The sequence below is a fragment of the Girardinichthys multiradiatus genome, chromosome 11 (genome assembly GCF_021462225.1).
Source record: "Girardinichthys multiradiatus isolate DD_20200921_A chromosome 11, DD_fGirMul_XY1, whole genome shotgun sequence".
Classification (NCBI taxonomy): Eukaryota; Metazoa; Chordata; class Actinopteri; order Cyprinodontiformes; family Goodeidae; genus Girardinichthys; species Girardinichthys multiradiatus.
The window spans coordinates 28850081-28877295 of NC_061804.1; the positions used below are offsets into that span (position 1 = coordinate 28850081).

Here is a 27215-nt window from a genome sequence, read left to right on the forward strand (position 1 = left end):
CAGGGGTTGGACAATGAAACTGAAACACCTGTCATTTTAGTGTGGGAGGTTTCATGGCTAAATTGGACCAGCCTGGTAGCCAGTCTTCATTGATTGCACATTGCACCAGTAAGAGCAGAGTGTGAAGGTTCAATTAGCAGGGTAAGAGCACAGTTTTGCTCAAAATATTGAAATGTACACAACATTATGGGTGACATACCAGAGTTCAAAAGAGGACAAATTGTTGGTGCACGTCTTGCTGGCGCATCTGTGAGCAAGACAGCAAGTCTTTGTGATGTATCAAGAGCCACGGTATCCATGGTAATGTCAGCATACCACCAAGAAGGACGAACCACATCCAACAGGATTAACTGTGGACGCAAGAGGAAGCTGTCTGAAAGGGATGTTCGGGTGCTAACCCGGATTGTATCCAAAAAACATAAAACCACGGCTGCCCAAATCACAGCAGAATTAACCATGAATAATTTCTTTCACAATTATGCACTGCTTTGTGTTTGTCTATTGCTTAAAATCCCAATAAAACGCATTGAAGTTAGCAGGTTGTAACATGACAAAAAGAGAAAAGGTTCAAGGGGTATGAATGCTTTCAGAAAGCTTTAGCTGCAAAGACACTCATTTTGTCAGCATCTGCCCCATTTTGACAAAAATGTTTTTCCTAACAATGTTCTCAAGGTGAAACCTTGATGAATACGAACAAACAACATAAACAACACGGACAAAAACAAAATACCAACCCATGTTACACCCAGTCAGTCATTATTCACCGCTTTAACTACCAGCATATAAGTCATCAGTCCTCTTGATTATCATAACTGGAATGCACAAAACAGACTGCAGACTGAAAGATAAAAACCATTAAAAAAAATTATTTCCTATCCTGAACCCATGAGCCCCCCCCCCCCCCACTGTTCATAAAAACATTAAGAGAACATCCCCATCCTCGCGCTATAAACAGGCAGTAGCTTTCACAACAGCTCACATTTGCAATCTGCTTCAAAGCGCACTTGAGACAAATAAAAACAGCAGCTTTACTAATGAAAATAAGAGCATAACTAAACTCACTGACAGCTGAAAGCAACGCCTTGCAGACAGGTGGTGTCTTTCAGTTGCCCACTTCCAATTTTCAGTCCTTAAGACGTTTACATTTACAGAAAGGCTGTTGGGTGAAAACTGTATTCCAATAAACAACACATCCAGCTTCTTAGCAACCAGCTTAGAAATGCTCAACTGTACATGCAAGTATGACTGCAATGCTCCCTTTTATCAACGGAGAAGTTGATAATGTCGTAAAAGACACATTAAAATGTTGATTTAAAATGAAACCTCCGTGCTGAGAGCAGCCAGTCAAAGTGAGGGGCCAGGACTGCGCCTGCGTGGGCATCTAGTCAACTTTCTTGCTGCGCAGTCGGAGCGTGTCCAGCAGATATCTGCAGGCGGAGCAGCTGTGCTGCGAGAGGAGTGTGAGGAGCTTCCCGTGGAGGAGCGTCAGCAGAGTCTGGTGGCCCGTCGCCCACACCCGGTACCAGGGCCCGTAAAAGGGATCGGACACGGCTGGACACAGCATGTTGTTCAGGTTGACTTCTGTCGCCTGGAGGAGAGCGGGGACAGGTTAGTTGGGCGTGAGACCTAATTTTTGTGTTAATGGCAATTTAAAAAGTATTATCCACTTGGATGAAGTTTTGGTGAATGTCATGGTCCACTTCACTGTGCGTATCTTTATGAATCATTAATTTTCTTTGAATATCTGCTCTAAAAATCCTTCCCGCAAATGGAAGGAGTGATGAGTTCACCGCCTGGAAGTCCTCTATAACTTAGCATTAGTCTGCAGAAACTCATTTGGCTGCCAAATGATTTCACATCTTGTTAGCACTGCAGATTTTCTCTGCCTTTCTTCTTATTGCTTCATTGGCTTCATAGCTGAAGAGAGAAGGATGAAGCTGATGGATCTACTTTGGAATTCCTCTTATTCTTTCATTTCATTAGCTAATATATTTATTTTTTGTATATATATTGTTTTGTTTTTTTTAATTATTAAAAATATATATTAAAAAGCAGTGCCTTACAGATAAATGTGAACCTCTGTTAGGGTGAATCATTTTGTCATCAAGCCACCAAAATGTAGCTTTGCTGAATTAAAAAAAATAAATAAAAAATTCTCCTTTCAGATACTTTCTCTTGTTCACTACTAAATTCTTTTGGACCTGCCTTTGGATTTCAGCTGTTTACTTGCTAAAATTATTTCACTAATAAAGAAATCTGATGGTAAGTTCACAGCAAATATGCTGTAATGCCACTCGACAGCCAGCAGAGGGCTCTGCCTTACCAGGCCTAGGACCTGTAGGAAGATGAAGTGGTACAGGAAGAGGATGCCAGTGGCGAGGAGCGCCCACCACATGTCCCCCAGAGGCTCGGGCCGGTATACACCTGCAGACAGAATGAGCGGTGAAAAATCTCACGCAGTTTCAAGGTTAAACAGAGAGCAAAAGAAATGCATCTAGATCACCAGGCCTGGCCACCTGTTAAACATGTCGCTGCAGAACTGAAGAGCGGTGTGTGTGTGTTTCACATGGTTTTTTTTTCTGGTTTTTCTCTGGTAGCGTAATCTGGTGTTATACCAAGAGGTCAGCTCTCAGTCTGTAAGAGTTATGGTTGAAATGAGTCTTTTCTTCAGTCACAGTGATGTTAAGAATGAACTATGAAAAAACATCTGGCCTCAGTGTTTTTATTAATGTAAAACCCACCAGATCATGTTCTCAAGCCTCCTCACTGCTTCTTTTTTTTTTTAACCGTGTCCTGTCTGGCAGAGTAGCGCACAGAATTGTCTGAGTGCCAAGAAAAAGTCCAACAGATTTACTTTCACACGTGGAGCATTACTGCTAATGCTTTAATGCTCTGCTTGATATTTATAAAAGAAACTTTATTATAAACTTCTTTGGGATTATTTTAATTCTTACAGACACGGAGACAGGAACGAAAAGAAAAAAAAATAAGAAGCACAAGAGAGAGAGACAGAGAGAGAGAGAGAGGTGGGGCAAAAGGAAAAGGGGAGAAAAGGAGAAAAGAATGAAGGAAAGAAAGAAGGATGAAGATAATACAAGATAACCCCCTGCTTGCTTCTCCACCTGCAGAAACATTCATAATAACAGCTTTTTTACCGAAAAGTCCACGGTACTTATGAATGCAAGATGTAATTAGTGGTAAATGCGGCTCAATATAGAACATTTGTGTATCTGTTAACACCTGAATCTCAACACCTGTGGGTCTGAGTGTGAGCGCGGTTGTGTACACAAGGTTTCTCCATAAAAATATGCAATAGTGAGTGTGACAGACCTGCCACCCCCGGACCTGGGACAGATACGGAGAACCGAGCCATAGACATCTAAAGGCCCCCCCAGAGCACAGGAACCCCAGGAGAACCATCGCGGGGACTACTGCAACCCCCCAGAGAAGAGAAGGGCAGAGTCTCAGGGGAACCACCCAGCAGCACAGTCCAGAAGCTCCAGGGAGCTGCAGCGACGAGCCCACAGGCCCCGCTGGCAGCCGCCTACGCCCGAGCAGATCCAGCCATGGACCCAGAAACCCAAGACCCTGGGACATATCACTCCCCAACCAGAGGCCCCACAGACCCCAGGGGTCCAGGCCCTGGCAAGCAGCCACCGGGAGTGAGCCGGCAGACACCAAAGCACCCAGCCCAGGATACCGAGAACCACTTCCCACTGCTTCTACCAACACAAACCGTTTAATTCTGTCTGTTTGGTCTAGTTGTCTGAACGTTGCCCGTTTGCCCTGTTTGCTGATTTGCATTTACACTGCCCTGCTAGAGTATCATTCCTGTTGAACTTCTTCACATTTGGTCATGTTACGACCGCAGACGTCCATGTATTTTATCTGGGTTTTATTTATTTATTTAATTGTGAAGTGGAAAGAAAAACGATAAACCCTCTTCACTCTGGGTGGGTATCATGTGACAAAACATAAAACCCATCCAGAAAAACATACTTTTGCAAGGCACCGTATGTGTTCTAGTATCATTATGCATTTTTCTCCAAGGATAGATTGTTTACTTCAAACCACAGAATTTATCCAGTTAACCCTGATTAGAGCTTCGTCTTACATTATTTGAATAGGGGGAATAATATTTCAGCTACAGAGCTGATCAAGTGTTGGCCACACCTAGAAGTTAAATAAACGATCAGTCTCTGTAATGCAATTCCTGATGTTTATATCATGAGCAGGACAGGCTTTGCATCCTGTTGCTATAACAACTGGAAAGCAGAAGCCTCTTGTTTTCCACAGAGAGGTGCAACACAACACATATAAAAGGCTCTTGTCTGCAACAGATTTTATAGACTGCAGACACAATACATGGGTCAGCAGTCGGTGATCAGATGTTTGTTTACAATAAACACACCAGTGAGGTAAGCCAGAACCTGTAAGCACAAAGTAACAACATGCAATCTGCAGCCACTGATAAAAAAAAAAAAAAAAAGGATGGATGCCCATCGTGCCATCCTGATTCTGCTTGGTTGGAATGGGAGGACTTGTCACATCATGACTAGCACATACCTCCTTTCCTCAGGAAGTAAAGAGGCACCAGGTACATCATGGAGTGTTGGATGTAGTAGATCTCCTTCTCAAAGGGTAGCTGAGGAACAAATAGAAACACGCGATACAGTGGGGAGAACAAGTATTTGATACACTGCCGATTTTGCACGTTTTCCCACTTGCAAAACATGTAGAAGTCTTTCATTTTTTTCATAGGTAATCTTCAACTGTGACAGAATCCAAAACAAAAATCCAGAAAACCACATTGTGTGATTTTTAAGTAATTAATTAGCATATTACTGCTTGACATCAGTATTTGATCAGCTAACAACCAGTAAGAGTTCCAGCTCTCACAGGCCTGCTAGTTCTTTTTTATGAAGCCCTTGAAGAAAATTAAAGATCCCTTCATGCTTTGCAAGTGGGAAAACCTGCAAAATCGGCAGTGTATCAAGTACTTATTCTCCATTCTCCACACTGTAGGTGAACATATGATTGGAACATCTCTGTTACAATAATGCCGCACTTTTCATATTTTATACATATTTTGCTTTTTTAACACTCATGAGGTAAACTGGCATCACAAGCCATGAAAACTGCTTCACGACCTACAAAAACCTACAAACGTAGAAAAGTAGAACTTGAGAACTTCTTTTAGTTCTAATTTTTTAGGTTATATCCCCTTGTAATAACTGCTTAATTATTTTCCATGTAGCCTTGATATTATTATTCGATTTCCTGAGCTGGTCACTGAAAATCCTTTTTTTGGTCAAAGGCAGGGGTGTACAAACCTTTTGACACGAGGGCCAAAGAGTCAAGATAGAAATAATTGCGGGCCAAAAAAAATACAAAAAAAATCATTGTAGGTCCAAAACTCATATAGTCATATAGACTTCCTGTTTGCAAATTTGATCAAAAAATGTTTAGTCAGCAATAAGAACAGGATTTGGGTAACTCTTTTGAGTCACATTTTTTTGTGTTTAGCTAAGTTAAATAAATAAATTAAAGGCAGATTTGGGTGAACAAAAGTCTGATCTGAGTAAAAGTCACTGGATAGATGTGGTCCTATTTATTATAAAAGTTAAGTGCAAAAAGTGTAATTATTAAAAGACAAATGCTGTGTGTCATACCTAATCTGTTCGCTTGTGGGAAGGATTTTAATTGGTCAGTAAAAATATTGCCCTAATTAAAAATGAAATGTCTCTATCTGCATTAATCACCTGTGCAAACAGGCTAAATTTGTATCATTCTTGAACTGGAGTCAGGGGCCACACACAATCAGTCCTGGGGCCATACTTTGGACACCCCTGGTCTTAGGTGATGACTGTATTTGTTTTTATATGATTTATAATTAGCCAAGTGTAAAGGATTTGGAGATTAAATATATTTTGTATATATCTGAGTTTATTTTTTGATATATAGGTCCTTCTCAAAATATTAGCATATTGTGATAAAGTTCATTATTTTCCATAATGTCATGATGAAAATTTAACATTCATAAATTTTAGATTCGTTGCACACTAACTGAAATATTTCAGGTCTTTTATTGTCTTAATACGGATGATTGTGGCATACAGCTCATGAAAACCCAAAATTCCTATCTCACAAAATTAGCATATTTCATCCGACCAATAAAAGAAAAGTGTTTTTAATACAAAAAACGTCAACCTTCAAATAATCATGTACAGTTATGCACTCAATACTTGGTCGGGAATACTTTGGCAGAAATGACTGCTTCAATGCGGCGTGGCATGGAGGCAATCAGCCTATGGCACTGCTGAGGTCTTATGGAGGCCCAGGATGCTTCGATAGCGGCCTTTAGCTCATCCAGAGTGTTGGGTCTTGAGTCTCTCAACGTTCTCTTCACAATATCCCACAGATTCTCTATGGGGTTCAGGTCAGGAGAGTTGGCAGGCCAATTGAGCACAGTGATACCATGGTCAGTAAACCATTTACCAGTGGTTTTGGCACTGTGAGCAGGTGCCAGGTCGTGCTGAAAAATGAAATCTTCATCTCCATAAAGCTTTTCAGCAGATGGAAGCATGAAGTGCTCCAAAATCTCCTGATAGCTAGCTGCATTGACCCTGCCCTTGATAAAACACAGTGGACCAACACCAGCAGCTGACACGGCACCCCAGACCATCACTGACTGTGGGTACTTGACACTGGACTTCTGGCATTTTGGCATTTCCTTCTCCCCAGTCTTCCTCCAGACTCTGGCACCTTGATTTCCGAATGACATGCAGAATTAGCTTTCATCCGAAAAAAGTACTTTGGACCACTGAGCAACAGTCCAGTGCTGCTTCTCTGTAGCCCAGGTCAGGCGCTTCTGCCGCTGTTTCTGGTTCAAAAGTGGCTTGACCTGGGGAATGCGGCACCTGTAGCCCATTTCCTGCACACGGTGGCTCTGGATGTTTCTACTCCAGACTCAGTCCACTGCTTCCGCAGGTCCCCCAAGGTCTGGAATCGGCGCTTCTCCACAATCTTCCTCAGGGTCGGGTCACCTCTTCTTGTTGTGCAGCGTTTTCTGCCACACTTTTTCCTTCCCACAGACTTCCCACTGAGGTGCCTTGATACAGCACTCTGGGAACAGCCTATTCGTTCAGAAATGTCTTTCTGTGTCTTACCCTCTTGCTTGAGGGTGTCAATAGTGGCCTTCTGGACAGCAGTCAGGTCGGCAGTCTTACCCATGATTGGGGTTTTGAGTGATGAACCAGGCTGGGAGTTTTAAAGGCCTCAGGAATCTTTTGCAGGTGTTTAGAGTTAACTCGTTGATTCAGATGATTAGGTTCATAGCTCGTTTAGAGACCCTTTTAATGATATGCTAATTTTGTGAGATAGGAATTTTGGGTTTTCATGAGCTGTATGCCAAAATCATCCATATTAAGACAATAAAAGACCTGAAATATTTCAGTTAGTGTGCAATGAATCTAAAATATATGAATGTTAAATTTTCATCATGACATTATGGAAAATAATTAACTTTATCACAATATGCTAATATTTTGAGAAGGACCTGTAGAAGACTTGTTCAACCCAACAGAGAACCGAGGATTCTCATATTTTCTGTGCTAATCAGAAGAAAGACAAACCAGAGGAAAATATTAAAGTTGCATTGAAATAATTCATAAACACTTGATAAGCTAAGTTTGAATAACTTTCACTGTATACCTCTTCAAAGAGGACTTCTTTAGCAGTTCTTGATTTTTTTTATATATTACTTGGATTCAAATTTCTAAAAGTAACAAGAGACTTATGTTATTTTTGTCCGTTTAATGAGACAATCTTAAAAACTGGAAAATCATCTGATATGTCAAGAGTTATCAACCAGTGTAGCAGATGTATCTGTTTGCTATCAGTAGGAAGCTCCTCATGCTTCTGAACCTGTGCCAAGATGAGATACGATCGCCAACACAGGTATGGTAAAACAAAATGCTAAATAGTTCTCTGAAGCCATGCTTCTTTGTTTGGGAATCTGATAAAAACCTACAGTTCAGCGGTCAGATGCAGCTTCAGGCCCATAGCATCACGCTACAACTAGCCTCCCTTCTCAAATATGGGATTTGAAAAAGTCACACAAAGTACCATAAAGTAGGAATAAAGTAGTAACTGTAAATGTAGGTGCAAATATAGATCCAGTTGAAGTGGACGGTGTTGCCCATACCACATCCGTAAAGAAGAAAAATGTAGAGGGTTATATAAGCAGCTCATTTATCACACCAAATGTCCACCATTCATCCTAGTTTTTTAAATAATTCTTCTGACAGTAGATACAACTGAGTCTAGGAAAGTGGTTGTGGTGTTGTAGCTATTTCCTGACTTATTAAGATTCACACATATCTACAGGGCTTACACTGACATTTTCTCTGGTTGTTCCCATTTCAAGAGTAGCTAAAAGAAACGAGGCGTTCCATAAGGTCCCATTTATAACCCAGGGACACAGGGAGCCTTGGAATAATATTTTAACATAAAATTTTATTACAGAAATTAAGGGTGACAATAAGACCAGTATCAGCAATTTAAAAAAAACACACATAATCTCTAACACAAGAATATTTTCCTTCTGAATAAATGCATTCAAATTAAAATATAAAATTTCTCTTATATGCTACTGCAATAAAACAATGACAGACAACCAACTGATGGCCCTCTATGATCATACTGAGGTTGTTGTTTTTGGAGCAGGAACTCAGTTAAAAAGTCAGTAAAATGCTTTTTATGCCTCCTTCACGTGCCTTTGCTGTGTCATCCCAAAGCTTCCCTGCTGTCAGTGCAAACTGCATGGCATTTTATTATCCAGCTCTCCTTTTTACATGCATGCTTGGATTTTAGCATGACGCCCCTAATCAGTCTGTCCCTCACATAGCAGTCCCACGTTAAACAGGCAGTATGAAAATAGGCTCTACCTGCCGGGTTCCTGTGTAAAACTGTGCTAGAGTATTTATAAATAATTTTTTGTCACAAACCTTTCTGACTTTCCACTAATCTTCTCCTTGTATTTTGGGATTTTTACTAATATTACAGCTGATACAATGATTTAACATTTTGGAACATATCCAGGTCAGGAAATAACATTTGTTATTACACTGAAATTTCACAAAGAGTAAAACAAGACAATCAGAGGTTACTCACCAGCCTGGTGTTGACTACAGGGAACATTAAAGCCAGCAACGCTCCATTTAACATGTGGACATGCAGTCTGAAAGGATAAAAAATAATTAAAGGAATAAAGGTAAACAAATCTTACAAGGTTATTCCAATTATTTCCCACATTTTGCTTTTTTTTTTTTTTTAATCAGACTGACATTTGTATTGAAATCTAGTGGTGTTATAAGCTGATGAACTCAGAGCAAAACAGACTCTATGGCAGCAGGTTGCTCTTATTTACATCAGTTTCTGATAAGGTTTGTAAAATGTCAGATTTATCCTACATGACACCTGAAATTTCAACATGACTTTTAGAAACCATTACGGCTGTGTTAAAAAAAAAATCAATTTTCCAATTCTGAATCGATTCTCATATTAATTCCTAAAGATCGATTCATATAACCAAAGATTGATTTTTTAAAAGTGCATTTTCCACTGTGAGCTTCAATGTGTGAGCCGGCACTTCTGGCTCCACTCCAGTAGATGGTGGTAATGGACCAAAAAGCTGTTTGCCAACCGCCACGATACAGGAAGAAGAAGAAAAATAAGGAGAACAACGCCATACGCGGGTTTGCATAAAGATGGAGTTTTAACATGGCATTGGGCCATGAGGGTAATGTTAGCCAAGCCCTGGCGTTAAAAACACCCGACACACTTAAAGCCCCTATCTGGCATTATTTTGGATTCAGAGACGTTGTGGACAAAGGTGAGCTTGACAAAAGCAGAGCGATTTGCAAGATATGCCGAGTAGAAGTGAAATATTGTGGAAGTACGACCAACCTCAGGAATGACATGTTGCGGCATCACCAGGAAGTCATGTCTAAGACATCCTCCGGGCCGCAACAGATGAAACTCCAGCAAACGCTACAACTACCAGCCAATTCTGCACGTTCCCGAAAGCTAACAGAGGCGACTGCGGCCTTTTATTTGCAAAGATATGCGGCCGTATTCAGTTGTTGAAAAAGACGGTTTCAGGCGGCTAATGAAAGTAGCAGAACTGCATTATGTTATGGTGTCTCGCAAACGTGTTTCTGAAGAAGTCATCCCAAACACGTACAAGTCCGTAAAACAAAATGTGAAAAGTAAACTTCAGTCAGCAGAGAGGGTGGGCATTACAAGCAATACGTGGACATCTGTTGGATCAGATTTTGTTTATACTGACAATTAAAATAAAAGTGCATTTGTATTTAACAAACATCTTTAAAGGTGAAATTTTACTGTCATATTTTACCAGGTTAGTGTCCAAATAGCAGCTGTAGACATCTGGTGTGCTCTGTTTTCTACCCTGGATCTGTTTGGGTATTCTGCAACTGTTACCACATTCAGTAAGATAATGGTGGCTGTAAGGATTAAACCAACTACCATTACTTTATTAATATACTGTTGAATGGTAATATAATACTAGTATTAATATGTTTCATAACTACATTGTCATGTAATTCAGGTAACAGCTTAAAAAAATTTTACACCAGCAATCCAATATCGAACTGGATTGAATTGAATCGATAAGAATCGAAAAGAATCGATTCTAAATCTTGAGAATTGGAATCGAATAGATTCTTGAAATTTGAATCAATAACCCAGCCCTAGAAACCATCCAGAACAGCCGGTAACTGGAACAACTACTTGTCACTAAGCTCTGCACTACAGGTCCTTCTCAAAATATTAGCATATTGTGATAAAGTTCATTATTTTCCATAATGTCATGATGAAAATTTAACATTCATATATTTTAGATTCATTGCACACTAACTGAAATATTTCAGGTCTTTTATTCTCTTAATACGGATGATTTTGGCATACAGCTCATGAAAACCCAAAATTCCTATCTCACAAAATTAGCATATCATTAAAAGGGTCTCTAAACGAGCTATGAACCTAATCATCTGAATCAACGAGTTAACTCTAAACACCTGCAAAAGATTCCTGAGGCCTTTAAAACTCCCAGCCTGGTTCATCACTCAAAACCCCAATCATGGGTAAGACTGCCGACCTGACTGCTGTCCAGAAGGCCACTATTGACACCCTCAAGCAAGAGGGTAAGACACAGAAAGACATTTCTGAACGAATAGGCTGTTCCCAGAGTGCTGTATCAAGGCACCTCAGTGGGAAGTCTGTGGGAAGGAAAAAGTGTGGCAGAAAACGCTGCACAACGAGAAGAGGTGACCGGACCCTGAGGAAGATTGTGGAGAAGGGCCGATTCCAGACCTTGGGGGACCTCCGGAAGCAGTGGACTGAGTCTGGAGTAGAAACATCCAGAGCCACCGTGCACAGGCGTGTGCAGGAAATGGGCTACAGGTGCCGCATTCCCCAGGTCAAGCCACTTTTGAACCAGAAACAGCGGCAGAAGCGCCTGACCTGGGCTACAGAGAAGCAGCACTGGACTGTTGCTCAGTGGTCCAAAGTACTTTTTTCGGATGAAAGCAAATTCTGCATGTCATTCGGAAATCAAGGTGCCAGAGTCTGGAGGAAGACTGGGGAGAAGGAAATGCCAAAATGCCAGAAGTCCAATGTCAAGTACCCACAGTCAGTGATGGTCTGGGGTGCCGTGTCAGCTGCTGGTGTTGGTCCACTGTGTTTTATCAAGGGCAGGGTCAATGCAGCTAGCTATCAGGAGATTTTGGAGCACTTCATGCTTCCATCTGCTGAAAAGCTTTATGGAGATGAAGATTTCATTTTTCAGCACGACCTGGCACCTGCTCACAGTGCCACAGGCTGATTGCCTCCATGCCACGCCGCATTGAAGCAGTCATTTCTGCAAAAGGATTCCCGACCAAGTATTGAGTGCATAACTGTACATGATTATTTGAAGGTTGACGTTTTTTGTATTAAAAACACTTTTCTTTTATTGGTCGGATGAAATATGCTAATTTTGTGAGATAGGAATTTTGGGTTTTTATGAGCTGTATGCCAAAATCATCCGTATTAAGACAATAAAAGACCTGAAATATTTCAGTTATTGTGCAATGAATCTAAAATATATGAATGTTAAATTTTCATCATTACATTATGGAAAATAATGAACTTCATCACAATATGCTAATATTTTGAGAAGGACCTGTAGGTGTGCTTCTAACTTGGAAATCTGGTATTTCAGCCTTTGGAAAACACTCGTTCTTGTGAGAAATGTTCCCCTTATCCACATTTTATGTTGGAGCTGCCCTACACGGTCTTTAGGGCCAGAAGGTTGTGTCAAACTATAGGCCCCTGAAACTTTGACACATAAACTGCTCTTTTTGTCCAAATGAGCCAAAATAACTGTTGTGACAGTTAAGGTCATTGGGAAAACAGACGTGCTAGGACTGTCACTTCTAATACACCCAGCTGTCACTCTGAGTAGCCTGCAGACATTTCTTTTAGGAAACACTTCCCTTCATTCTAACTTAAATGCACAATTTCCTTACACTAAATATTATAGGTTTGTGATGTAACCAAAATATATGCCATAAACTGGATTTATAAAAATTTATCCCAGAACAAAAGTCTCTTTCTCTTTTATTTTTATTAGAACATGCAAATAATTAAGACAAAAATATATTTGGTTCTATGTAGCTTTGTGCAGCATCTACAGCCTATTTAAATCTGAACCATAGCTCTGCATGTTCAGATTCTCACTGAGGTGCAAAAGAGGCCCAAATCATCAGCCTGCCAACACCGTGCTTAACAGCTAGTTGGAGGTCATTGCCCAATTATGTTATTGGCAAACATTATATTTGAAAACATGAATGCTTAATATGTGGATATAACAGCCTTCCAGATACAACATCCAAGCAGTCCTTTGCGACTGTGACACTGCGCACATTGATACTGCAATGAGGATTGTAGGTCACTTAAATAAGCATAAAAACATCAGCTAGTGACCAGGCCTGAAATAGGTTTCTTTTTACTGCATGGGTTAGTGTGAGTGTGATTGTATGTAGTGCTGTCTGCAGGACTCTACAAATAAAGCACTTGTAGAAGCACATGATCTATAAAAAACTATTTGAAAGGCAACAAAAATACCAGCAGGTCAAGGCTTTAAAGATCAGAGATTGGAAACGGGCCACAAATCCGTGTTTAGTGCATCACTAGGTTCAATATACTGTCCAGATCCTTTCTGTCATAAACTGAGTAAGGTTTTTTTTTACTTTACCTTCACTTATTACATTCCTAGAGAAAGGAAGCCAACCAACCAGGTAAACGCTAAATCTTCTTTGTCGTTGCTGTGAATATAATGATGGTCTTTGAGTAGCCCAAGGCACTAAACCTGCCGTGCCCTGGAACAAGTAACTAGTTTCTTGCCTAGGATAAGGTCAGAGGCCGAGGTTTTGCTGTGCATGTAAATGCGGCTATTCCCTGAAATGATTCCGGGAGAAAGACGTCACCCTGGAGAAGTAGTTTGGCAAGCCGGCATATTTGACAATTCAAAGATTGACGGTTTAAATCCTAAGGGGATGGAGTCCAACACCCCAACAATGTAGCACTTTATTCACAGGTATGCTTTCTGCTTCCACCGCACAATGCATCTATAAAAATGTAGGCGCTATTGTTAATTTTCTGTAGTAGCTATTCTTTGCACATCGCCTTGCAAAATAACTTATTTAATGCATGTTATAGCGATTTGATGTAATCAAAACAGTACAGAGCAACACATAACTGGGGAGTGGAAGGGAAAAGATTTTCAACTTTTTTAGAGGTGTGCTTACAGCCCCTTTTAATCTGCTACCACTAAATATTACCCATTGGAATATAATGCCTTCACCTTAATGTGTGTGTAATGTAATATCAGTATAAATCCAACTGTTCCAAGTGCATACCCACAAAGACAAGGCTGTCCAACTAAACCAAGAAGCCAAGCAAGAAGAGCATTAATCAAAGAAGCAGACAAGAGGCCCATGGTGACTCTGGGGAAGCTGCAGAGATCCAAAGCTCAGGTTGTTGTCAAGGCAACTATTAGTCGTGCAAATCGACAAATCTGGACTTTATGGGAGAGTGTCGAGAAAAAAAGCAATAAGAAGTTCTGTTTAGGGCCGTGTACAGCACAACAACTATCTACCCTTCTCTTTATACCCCACAATTAGGCAGTAATTGGTTTGGGTCAAGTGCATAAAATCTTCGAAAATGGGCCCGGTGGTGGCGCAGGGGTAGAATGTGCGACCCATGTACGGAGACCTTAGTCCTCGAACCAGCCGTCACTGGTTCAAGTCCCGGCCCCTTGACCTTTGCTCCATGTCCTCCTCCTCTCTTTCTCCCCATTTCCTGTCAGCTCACTTTCAACTAACTCTCTTAGTTATAGAGTAATTAGTATATTTGCACACTACATGCCTTTACAAAAATATGCATTTAGAGATAAAAACATTTGTTTTAGCAAACAAGACACTGATTAACCCTGGATTATTTAATCTAACCACATCAGTTCACTGTATTATTACTGTTTCAGATGTTTACATGTCAGTTACCCAACGCTTTCATCATAGCTGTTAGTGCTTTGCATTCAAAGTGTTGAGCTGCAATTCATAATGAAGCAGTTGTGCAAAATGTAGCACATTTATTTAATCAATAAACAGTCCAGAAACTGAGCGTTTCCCTGCATTTACAACAGAGGAGCCACTGTTACAGAAATACTGCACAGGTATCATCTCGAGATCACTCATCTCGAACAAAATGTATGGAATGGAAATAAACTCATTGCTGAGAATTTTATGGGGCAATATCTCATTTTTTCCCCATTTCAAATGGACATACTCACATTAGCTTGCTGTAACTTCTAACCACTCACTGTGATTGTTCTCTATGAGTTACAGAGTAAACTCTGCTAAGATTGATTTTGGAGTAAATCCCACACCGTCTTCCCACCGGCAAAACCTTCCAATAAATAATTAACTTCTCTGACCAGAGGAGGTTTAAAGGAGAGACTATAAACCCAAACGAAAGCATTACAATAAATCTCTGAAAGAATCCAATAAACCCCAGCGAAGCCTTCAAGTCATAACAATCAGCGGCAATGACGATAGCTTTAGGATGGAAATAAGGAGTCATTGGAATGAATTGGAATGGGTCAGCGTAAGTGGTCCACAGTACATTCATGCTTTTATAACTAGAGGTCACCATCGACAGTTTTATAGTGCAAGTGGATAACATAAAGACAAACTCAGCTATGGCCTCTTTCTCAGTTAGTGCCTAAAACTAACGGATTCCAGATCCAGACTGGAAGGAAAAGGGTAAATACACTCACCTAAATACAACCATTGCCGTTTTACATGGTGGGCAGGCCAGCAGGAAGATCTGTTGAAGAAACCACAAAGTGAGATGACGACCACACAACATTACATTAAGCTCAGATGGTTATTAGAAACAGCCTGAATGAGTTAAGAGCTTCCTGTTCTTAATGCTGAGAGTAAAAACGCTTGCAGAAAGACATTAAGAGGCAAGATCTTGAAGAGATGATTCCGTGGGGATCGGCCTCAAATCGATAAAAACCACATGAAGAGCTTGGAGGAGGCCTAGGCGAACAACAAGTCAGCCTAAGTGCACAGCTTTACAGTGGCTGTTAAAGGGCTGTGTGTCGCTATCTGCAAGGTAAAGTAGAAAATCCTCTGCTTGTGTCAGTTTCTATGAAAGAACAAGGAAAATAACCTAGGATCTATTGTACACATTCATCACAACTACAGGAACTGGTAGATGATATTCTGTTCAAAGCCAAATGTCCTTGATTTTCTTGCCATATCTAGTCAGTTTTTATTGTGTGAAGCACCTCAATATGTTGACAAGTAGGAAATTTGTAATTTAAACTATTAAAGTCAAACATCTTAACTTGCATGAGAAGGATTATCTCTTCCTTACTCCTACTTCCACTGCGTTTTAAAATCCTTTCCTAAACATTTACTTTGGCAACCTCCATGTTGATGAACACTGGAGTCTTGGTTCAAAGCAGCTAAGGAGTAGCCTGCTTTGTGACAATATTTGCAGTCTAACAGCAATGTTCTTGTGTTTGTGTGCTGGATCAATTAAAACAAGTTTGCAGCTCCTGCTTTGTCCCTTACCAATATGGGAATGACTGCTACTTTTACACCTTCCACTTCTGGGTAAACTACCTTTCAATGAGCTATTAAATAAATGACTGGGAACAGGTCCCATTTCCATACATACATCAACAACCGATGTTTCAGATAAATTATTGTGGAATATTTATCAACAAAAATTACACAAACTGATGGGATATTAATGATTATCTGGTGGCGATCTAAAGGTCTTATTTGAGGTTAGCTGCCTTAGGTTTGTATGGTTGTAGTTGCTGAGGTGGGTCTTAGTCAATCCACTCTTTTTCAATTTATACCACATTTCAAACCCACACATCACCATTTTTCCACTTCAGACCTGTGAACAAATGCTTTCCCACCTCTAAAGTTACCCGTTTCCATACCCGTTTTTATTTCCCTCGGGAGTTTGTGATTTTTTATAGGACTCCATGACATTGGGATAACATGACACTGCAATATTAATGTTGAATATTGCGCATCCATTGCAATTGCTATTCTTATAATAATTCCCCTTGAACATTAACAAATAAATACATTTGAAAATATGAATAAATGCAACCAGTGTGTGTTGTTTAGTAGCACAGTTCCACTACTTAATGTAATTGGTATACTGAAGTTACTATTTAATTTTAGAAAAACATTTGTGTGCATGACTGCACGTAGTGACACTTGTTACCAAAAACACCATAAAGTCCGACGGTGGGGATGGTGGTAGGGGTTCGTCCTGTAACCTGTGGGTTGCCAGTTCAAACCCCTGCTCTGTCTGAGTCATTGTGTCCTTGGGCAAGACACTTCACCCGCCTCGCCTAGTGATGGTGGTCAGAGGTCTGATTGTACAGTAAAGTGCTTTGGGGTCCTCGGACTTGATAAAGCCACTATACAAGTGCAGGCCATGTACCATATTGTCTATCCCTATATCACAAAATCACCATCGCTGCCCCTAAGCTTTATGATCTTGGTCACTAAGACCTATATCACAGTATATGTTCGTCAAAGCGGTCAAATAGATTATTGGCAAGAAGACCCTATTTCCAATGATTGTGTTTCCGCTTCTCTGTTTGTCGATTCCTACAAAATATGACAGATTATGGCCTCCTGATAAAACCAAAATAATTATAAGTGACCTCTTTCCAGTTAGATGGGGACTGAGACTGAGAAGACTACTGAAAAATACCACGGAACATCGCTCGTATGAAACATCCCTGAAGTGGGCACGAACTGACAAATATTTGGTATGAAAAGTGCTGTGGAGGACAGCTTTATTTCATCCGGGTAAAAATATTCGAGAAAATGAAAAGAACTGAAGATAACAAAATGGCCAAGAAGTGAAAAGACCAACATGTAGACCAACACATGTGCAGGCCTTGTGTACATAGCTTTTAACATCACCTAATAGAAGTAACATTAAAAGTGTTTTTCCATAAACAGATTTTTTAAGTATCCACAAACTTATTTAAAAGTTTGCACATGACATGTCTAGAGCACCACCTTTATACCAGGATTTGGTCAAACAAAACCAAAAACATGGGTCTGTTATTACAGGCATCTTGGAGTTTGTTGCATCATGGATGAAAGTGAAACCAGTTATTGACCCATCTTGTATAAAGGAGTGGAAATATTTTTGTCACTGTAAGCTAAAACCAACTAAGAACCAATTTACTGGTGACTTTTGAGGATTAAAATGCAACATATGGACCATTGTAAAGAGAGGCCTGGCCATCTGGGACAACAATTTCCAGGGTAACGTTATTAGCTACCCTTGTATACAGTTTTGGGTTAATGGCGCTGGTTGTAAATTATCAGGCATTTCTAACCAATTACACAACAGTCTAAAGAGAAGCGTCCAATTAAAAAGGGGGTAAATAAGCAATAAAGATTATGTAAGTTTTATGTATTATAAATTATGCAACAAAGATTATTCAAGGCACATACACATACAGTGTGTCATCACAGTGTGCTCACCTTCAGGAATCTGGGATGAGTCAATAACTAAATTAGGATAGAGAAGCATTGCTGTATAACCATTGGAACTGGCTTCATTTACCTGGATGAACACAACTGGATGAACTAGTGTAATATTGTATTTTTACATTATAGTCCACACTTTAATAGTGTTTAGTCTTTAATAGTGTCAGAGATAAGAAGAACAATTGCAAGCAGTAAAAAAGCAGTAAAAAAGGGCAATTCTCAAGAATTGCGTGGTAATGATCCCAATAATGACAATGATCAAATTGAGATGGCCATCTTTGGGGTGGGAGAGGCCACTTCGGGGGACACTATGACAACTGAGAATGTGTGTGTGTGAGATCATGAGTAAAATATACTTTATATGCAATCTGAAAAGGTAGTTTTACACTTTGAATAGCTATGTTTAAAAGGTACTGCATAGAGTGGGCCATTTGTGGTATCACCACAACTGCAGCCTTGTGTGTTTTGCTGTGCCTGAACTGGGTTTGGATGGGAAGAAGATTGGATGCATGTTTTAAGCTCAGCATCAAAGGAAGACAAAGTTACACAGGCAGGTTTTAGTGTTGCCAGGAGAACCTGTAAACTCTGCGTTTCCATGACAACAATATGAATATAAAGATGCTCATTGGAGACTGATTCAAAAAACATCTGAAAGCATCATGTCATGTCTTGGTAAGCTGATATCAAAGGAGAAAATATAAGGTTTGTAACTACTCTGTGCTTATTTGTAGAAGCAGCATCTAGTTAGTTTGGGCTAGCTAGAAAGTCTTAATCTTATAAAGGAAGGAAGTGGTTGACTTGTGTTAGACAACAACAACAACAAAAAAAAAACACATGCAGTTGCATATAATATATTGCATATTTGCACAATCTTTGACCAAGCAGTGGTAAGGCCTCCTTTGTCCTTGCAAGCAGGAAAACACAAATCACAGTGAGTTTATTAAATCAACTAGAATTATAATAATTATTGCAGCGTGTTGGTGCCTAGTAAGATGTAAAAAAAATTAATGTGTTACTGGGCACAAAATAATTCAAATTCCTACATGTGGATATGTTAGCGAAAGCTAAACCTAAAGATTAAAACACAACAAAAGAAGGGAGGCTTTTTAGCATTAACCCAGACAATACACAACAAACTATAACATCCTGAAAAGCATCAACAGTTTTTCAGAAACCATTTATGGTGAAACATGATCACTTAGCAGGCTTGTGATGTTGTTTTTCAAATGATGAACTTTTAAATATTTGTACGCATTAAGGAAATCTAACTTTATTCTCCATTAACTTCCTTACTGGGTTCCTTTTAAGATGGGATCAGGCTATTTGCTGGTCAAGACAGATGAGTTCATTGATACAGCAACACCAGAACATTTCAACAAAAGCAAACATTGACGTACAAAACCCCAGGAGAACAAAATTAGATCAAGATGATGCTAAATATCAACTGGCACAACATTTTGGTTTGCTTGCGCCGACTGTGAGATGAGGTCAGAGGTTTTATCTACAAAGTACCACACAGAAAAATCCCCTGAAGTATTTATCATGTTGATTCGGTGAAGTATCTTTAAAAACAACTAAAGCAAAAGAGATATTTAAGTATGATCATGACAATGTCTTGAACTTTATTCAGAAAAAAAAAATCCAATAGTATGTTGTTAATATTTTAAAGACGGAGGCGAACTGAGAAACTGGTGACCAGAACAGGGTGCTTTTCAGATTGGCTCTGACTGGTGACTAGCCGGGTGGAAATCTCAGTGTTAAAGTGAGGGTCTACATTCCCCAGGAAATACACAGAGACTGCTGCTTTAGTAATAATACCTCCACAAGTATGATGCTAAAGAGAATTTCAAACACTCAAACACATTTATAAAATCAGTTAGTGGAAATACTGATCAAATGAAATAAATGAAGAGTTAACTTTCGCATATTGAAACCAGAGAAAAACAATATCGTAAAAATCCTTTTAAGCATTTTTTTCAGAGTATTTTACAGTACTCAGGGTAAACATCCAGAAACATTTACAATGTTAAAAATCTCTAACTTTGATTCAATTTTAGGGTGTAATCGTTGTGAATGAATTACTAGTTTTGCCAGTAGAACGGGTTATAATCCCAGCATGAGATATAATTTCCTCTTCTATGATTCAAAGCAAAAGAACATGGAAGCCTGAGTCAGTGAAGTGTGTTCAGAACAACGTCACATCTGACAACACTTAAAGTGATTTTATAAAAGTAATAAAGTGTAGTTGTAATGACAGAAAAGTCGTTTCAAGTGTAATTGCGGAAAATCGTGGCTTTTTATTTTCACAGGACGAGTCTCTGCTGGTCACACAGTCAAAACAGACCAACAGCCAGTGATCTAATGGCCACCTGTCCTCCTTTTATAGGAATCAATTTGCTAATGAGACTTACAGAGTGATTATAGTTGGACTCTCTCACGGTTTCACCTGTGCCTATTATCTGACCGTACTGAACTGAAGTTAGCAAATCATTTTGACCCAGGGCAAAATATGATGAAAATTAGCATTTTTTTTAATCGAGTGAAATTTTAAGCTAATCAAGTGTTTTTGCAATAAAGTAATACGAATTTGATCACGCCTCTACAATAATCTAAAAACAATAACAAAGGCAGCGAAGTTATTATAAGATTCGGAAAACAGTGGTTGAAAAAAGAGAGGAGGAAATAAGCACATGATTCAAGAGCTCTCATTACCTTCTCAACCAGCTTTCTCATCCCCTGCAGCAACGATATATAACAGGGCTCTGAGAAGACATTAAGTTGCATGGATGCATTTATGATCAAATCAAGCAGTATGCTGCAGCAGCAATATTAAAACAAACACATAAGTCAAAAGTTTTTCTCCTTTCTTCTGAAACTGCAATCTCATCTCAAGGTGCAGCAGACTGAAACATAACACCACCATCCTCCTTCTTTCCATGTAGCTCTCCGTCTGAGTCATGACCCGCATTAAATTGAAAACAATTGCGTAGAAGTTCCAGGTAAGAATGAGCTGCAAGGATAACAGTTTTTCAAAGAGACTAATACACTATATCAGAGTACTTGAAGGTGACCTGTGCTGCAGTATTTGTTAGTGTAGTTGACTTTTTGCTGAGATCTTTATGCTTCCTTTGCATCAGCAACTCATTTGCTGCAGAAATATCAATTTAAGGGAAAAAAACAAACAAAAACTTATTTTTTCACTGCATGCCAGGAAGTGGAGCATTAAGTTATTTATCAAAGACTATCTGTTTATAGAATTGGATAATTTAAATGCTGATAAGTGTTTTTTCTTTTTACAAAGAGAGTCATAAAACGTAGGTCCATCCAGCGTTATCTGAACAACTGAGTCAACAATCCATTCAGCTGGCTGTTAATGCTACAGCCGATCCCGTGAACACGGCTGATACCGCCTGCTAAGATGATAGTGAATTTCTACTGCATACAAATAATTTTAATTGTGCGTTTTTTATTGCCTTTTTTTGTTGTTTACCCAGAATTATATGCAGAGATGCCGCAGTCATGATTTTCAGTTTTCTTTGAGGTATGATATCGAACAATTCCAACTTTTTAAAAAGTACCGTAACACATGAAAGAGGAGACAATTGCAGGAGTTTTTTTGGCAGAGCTAGAAGTTTTGAATTCAGTAGAAAATGAAGGAATTACACATTTTATTCCAATCTATGCATCAAAGCATATGTTGCCAACCTTTATTTTATTTTACGTTTCCTCCATCTCCAGTTATCTTTTTAGCGTTTCACTGTCATCAGCACATTCTGGTACAATAACAGACATTCCAGAAGCCAGATCAGCAGGATGTGGAAATATTTCCCTGCAGCCCATCTGCTTTCTGGTTGACTCATGAGGAAACTGATGTGATCTACATGAAGCTGATGTTTTCTTGGAGATTTAGTGCTCAGGGATAAAACCCATGCAACAGGCATTCAAAGTTATTTAGACAACACATAAACATCTCTTTCTCTATAACCTGAAAAGCAATGATAGTCATTAGCATTTCCACAGTGGTGGTAAATTTAACCTGTAAAGGAATCACCTGTGATTGCAGCATCTCAAGATCTCTACAGAAAAGGGAGACAAATGCAAAGAAGGGCTGACTTTCTTGTGAATTGAACCCTCATTCGGTGTAAGTCAAGTTTACATGATCTCTGTAAAGGTACAGCTCTGCTAAGGGACAGTTTGAGTTCAAAATCAAAAATTAAAATGCCTCATAAGGCTTCTGGTCCTAAATCATTTGTTTAAGGAGCTCCACCAATATCGAGTGAGCTCCAGTGAAAATGTGTTACAGTTAACTGACAAGCCAGCATGGGAGCTCTCAGTGTGACTGCTAATGTGCTGTCTGACGGAGCCCATACCAGACCTCCATGTTACGTTTAAAGGATCCACATGTCATTTATTATTAGACAGTCAGCTCACTCTGTGGGACTCTCTCACCTTCTACCGAGATATGCTTGTTCTTCTTGACTTCTTCCACATCTGGTTATGTTACATCCATGGATTTCTATGTATTTTTATGGGATTATATGTGATTTACACAAAGTGGTGCATAACCAAAGTTAATACAAATTCAATTTTGTTAAACTTGTTAGAAACAGTGCACCTGTGCGTAATTTAATCTCACTTTATATCCAGCTGTTTGTGAAGGCCTCAGAGACAAAAAAAAAAAAAAAATGCACCAGGTTGGATCAGGGATAAAGTTGTGACGTCTGAAGCAAAGTGAAAAAAAAAAACATTATCCCCAGCTTTGAGCATCTCACAGAGCTCTGTTCAATCCACAATCTGAAAATGGAAAGAGTATGGAAAAACTGCAAATCTAGTGAAGACATGGCAGGCACTGAACGGAGCAGGCCAGGACTGGATTAGTTACAGAAGAAGCCAAGAGGCCCATAACAAACCTGGAGGAGCTGTAGAGATCCACAGCTCAGGTAGGACAATATGCTGACAGGATAACTATGACTGAGTGGCAAAAAAAAGTTGTTGTTCGAAAAAAAACAAAAACAAAACAAGAAGCCCTGTTTGCAGTCTGTCATAAGCCATGTAGGGGTGCACAGAAAGAATGGTGGAGAAGAAGCTCTGCTCAGATGAGACCAAAGTTTTATTTGTGGTGTTTATGCAAAAATCTATGCAGCTCACTCTGCACATTGCCCAAAACACTGTGAAGCATGGTAGCAGCAGCATCATGCTGTGGGGATGCATTTCTTCAGCAGGGACATGGAACCTAGTCAGAGTTGATGCGATAACAGATGGAGCAAAAAACACAGGACAACCGTGTTGCATGCTGCAAAAGACTTGAGACTGAGGCAGAGGTTAAACTTCCAGCAGAACAGTAACCCAGATCATACAACCAGAACTACAAAATAATGGTTGGGTCTGTTTTAGATCAAAGCCTATCATGTAATAGTATGGTCAAGTCAAAGTCAGATCCTCTCCATCCAATCTGACCGAGCTTGAGCTATTCTGCAAAGAACAATGGGTAAAAATTCAGTCCCTAGATATGCATAGCTGCTAGAGACATACCATAAAAGACTCAGCTGCAATTGCAGCAAAATGCGGTTCTACAAAGTATTGACTTGGGGGAGCTTAATACAAATGCAAACCAGTATGAATACCTCTGCAGGGCACTGTAGGACAACATTAGCCATTTGTGTCTTTGATTTTGTAGGGATTGCAAGAAGTCCACTTTGCTATCTCCAGACTCTGCACTTCTCCTCAAGCATTTTGAAAACTGTACAGGAAACTGCATTTCTCAGTGTAGCAAATACCTTTTAACACTCACTATTCAAGACTACCACCCCCAGCCCACAGGGGACAGGAACGGTTGTTACCAGGGAGATGTTTTCATTTGTGACGGAACAGGATCAGAAAAGGGTTTAAATGGACCAGCCACACCCATTATGAGCTGCAGATAATATCAGGAAAAGTCAGTTAGCGTAGCACTGCAGCACATATGCAGCCCTCAAAAAAATTAAATCCAGTTGAGGTACCATACAGAATAAAAAGTCCCCAAAAGAAGTGTCACGGTAAATCCTGTTAAAAATTCATCACATGTTTAATCTCATTCCAGTTCTCTTTTGAAGAAGTCCAAACAATGCGCTGCAAAAAACTCCCACCCAGCCACCCGGGCAAACAATTACACATATCTTCCTCTACTTCTCTGATAACACACAGTCAAGCACCAGCAAGTCTCTTGCCTTATAACCTGCAATAAAGTAAAACCTGAAGCCAACCCTCACACAGCCGAGGAAAACAACAGCTCTGTGTCAACTGGTTCCAAATGTGAAACACAACAAAAAAACTATTTAGTGCAGTTTCTTCTCAGAAATATTCCTACTGTGTGCCACGCTAACCCTGTCCATCACGCATTGGTGACAATTTGCTACCATAAGTCCATTTTCCATCACATATTGTAAACATCAGTGGGCTCAGGATACTGTACTGCCACTAAACCAACATTACTCCTCTTTATTTCATTTCTATGATCAATACGGTACTGTCACTTTGCTGTGACCTCTTGCCTTGACTTACAACATGTGATCAGAGAGTTAGAAAAATAAACAGGATGTGGAGAGGAAAAACATGCCCCGACTGAATAACTAAGGCAAACGAATCCATCCTGCACTGCTTCTCAGAAGATGTAAATATGACTATACTTGTAAAAATGTAAAGTTACAACAGACATATTCATCTTTGACTTTTGACTGAGTTGGGAAGTATGTAAACAAATCAACTACAAACACATCAATTTGATTTTTCCCGGCCGAAACCTATTTCCAGTTATCCCTTTTTATGCATCCTAAGATATGTCAACAACCTTTATCAGATTTTATTAAACTAAAAAAGTGCATCGAAGTACATACAGATGGTTGATAGAGCAGAAACAGTGGGACTACTTAGTATTAATACATTTTATAACTTTACCTGCCAATCACTGATCAGAGCCAATCAAGAAAAAATTGTCCGATTCCGATCTCTGGCCCATTGACTGTTGAATCTCCAAATTCAACAATACTCAAAGACTGGAAATATTTGAGTCATTGCCTTGCAACAATACAATCAAAATATTTTACAAGGTTGGAGGCTTCAATATTCAATTTATGTAATGCTAAAATAGATGGCTTGTTTGTGAAATCAATCCAAAGGAAGTAACCGGCTGCAGAATATCAGCCACTGTTTTGCCAAAACTGAACAAGGTGAGGCCACGCCAATACTTTAATAATTCATTACAACGGCAACTTTTATGCCAGTTTATGTCATAAAAGCAACAATCAGGCAAGTATACGTGGTTGATGTCTTTATAGACTAAAAATAATAGATGTTCTTGTTTTGATGCATTTTCACCAATTGAGAAAATCGGTCAGTCCCAAAGTCTGGCACATTGATTGGTGCAACTCTAATTGTCCTGCTTCACAGATTGTTTAAAGCCGTGGGCATTTAAGTAACAGCTCTATGTCTTTTGATCAGGTCACATCCAGTTCTGGTTGGACACCTCAAGGACCAAAGACATCACAGCATCCCTGGTCCAGCTCCACACACAAACAAGAAAGTCACCACATCACACCCCAAACTTCCATAAAAGCACAGTTTTTGCCTTTTTCTCTGGTAAAAATTTTGTGGCACAACAAACGGGTTATATTTAAAAATGTATTAAATCAAATTCAAGCGGGAATGCACGTGTCAGACTTTTCCTGGCCGATAACGATTTCCGGTTTTCTCTGGGGTCTGACCAGCTAATTCCAATTCCTTCCTAAGGACAATAACACATGGGAGATTCTATAACAGGGGTAAGCATTCATTGATCAGGCCCAATCAAACCCAACAAAGGTTGATTCTGATCGCTGGCTGATAAATGTCTGCATTTAAGAAGACTTAATGAAAGATAGTCAAAGTCATGCAACAACACACTAAAGAAATCCACTGCTGGATGCCTCAGTTTCAAGTTATGTAATGCTGAAGTGGCTTGCACGTTTGAGGAACCCATCTCCAGGAAGTAATTTATTTTGACTGTAAAATACCATCTACAGAGTTTCTTCATTACAGCTGAGCTAAAGCTAGACCAATACCTCAATAATTTCTAAAAAGGGACCTTATAAGCCACCTAAAAGGTAGCAGCATCTGACCCGTCTCCAGACATTCGTTGGACAGTTCTCTAATATAAACATCATGGTCAGCTATGGCCCAAGCCTACCTGAATCATGGTGACCACATGGCAGGGATTCAGTAGATAGATCACAGTCTTAGTCGCAAACTTGAACCCAACTTCCACTCCAAAGGTCATGCAAAGAGCGACCAGCAACAAGTTCTTGCCCAGGCTGTCCTCCTTCGCCCTTACACAGTCTCTGCCGACAACCCTGAACTCCTTAGACACGTTTATCTTCTTCAGCGCAACACCGACCTCCAGCAGAAAGACGAGGATGATGGCCAGGCTCTCAATGATGCGCTGCTGTGGGGCGAGGAAGGCTGCGCATTCGGGGCCCCCGTTACCCTCAAACTTCGGGTCCACCCCGCCGTAGATCCAGTCCAGCAGGCTGTATATGTTATACCGAGACATATTCCTCTTCTCGTGTTGGAAAAGATACGAACAAGACGGAATAAAAGACGCGACGCCGACTTCTTGGCGAAACATGAACAGCTGGATTTCCTTGTGGTTCACTCCGTGGTAGACATGCACGCACCGCCTAGGTGGATTTCAGACAGCTAACCCGCTAAACTACCTCATCCGCAGGCGGACGGGGAACTTCAGTTAGCGAAAAGAGGAAGTTGTTGTCAAGACTACCCGTAAGCTGGTGGTACTGAGGGGCAAGCCTCTCTCGTTTCTCACGTCGCTCCAAACACTCTAACTCGGCGGGCTCATTTAGAGCCAATGAAAATACCGGTCGCCAGCTCCTAATAAATGAATCATGTCTGAAGCAGTTTACCAAAGGCCGCGTTAGCATGTGTTTTCACCGACACCACACAGGTAGTTAGCCTAGCTTCAGCCTCCCAAGAGGTGCTGCTCCTTATCGCTTCGCTCCGGTTTTTAGCCTC

At 40.0% G+C, this 27215-nt stretch overlaps 1 protein-coding gene and 1 long non-coding RNA gene across 2 annotated transcripts; one reads left to right on the top strand and one right to left on the bottom strand.

Moving 5' to 3' along the window:
* Positions 1–457: 457 nt before the first annotated feature.
* LOC124876993 (transmembrane protein 164) lies at positions 458–27196 on the bottom strand. The gene is made up of 6 exons (XM_047380087.1): positions 26377–27196; positions 15404–15453; positions 9175–9241; positions 4567–4645; positions 2324–2424; positions 458–1588 (listed from the first exon to the last, which is right to left on the bottom strand). The coding sequence occupies exons 1-6, from the start codon at positions 26812–26814 to the stop codon at positions 1382–1384; spliced, it is 942 nt and encodes a 313-aa protein (XP_047236043.1). The 5' UTR covers positions 26815–27196; the 3' UTR covers positions 458–1381.
* On the top strand, positions 18723–25857 carry LOC124876994. Its single transcript, XR_007040424.1, has 2 exons — positions 18723–18878; positions 25653–25857. It is a non-coding gene; the product is annotated as an uncharacterized LOC124876994 (long non-coding RNA).
* Positions 27197–27215: the final 19 nt, after the last annotated feature.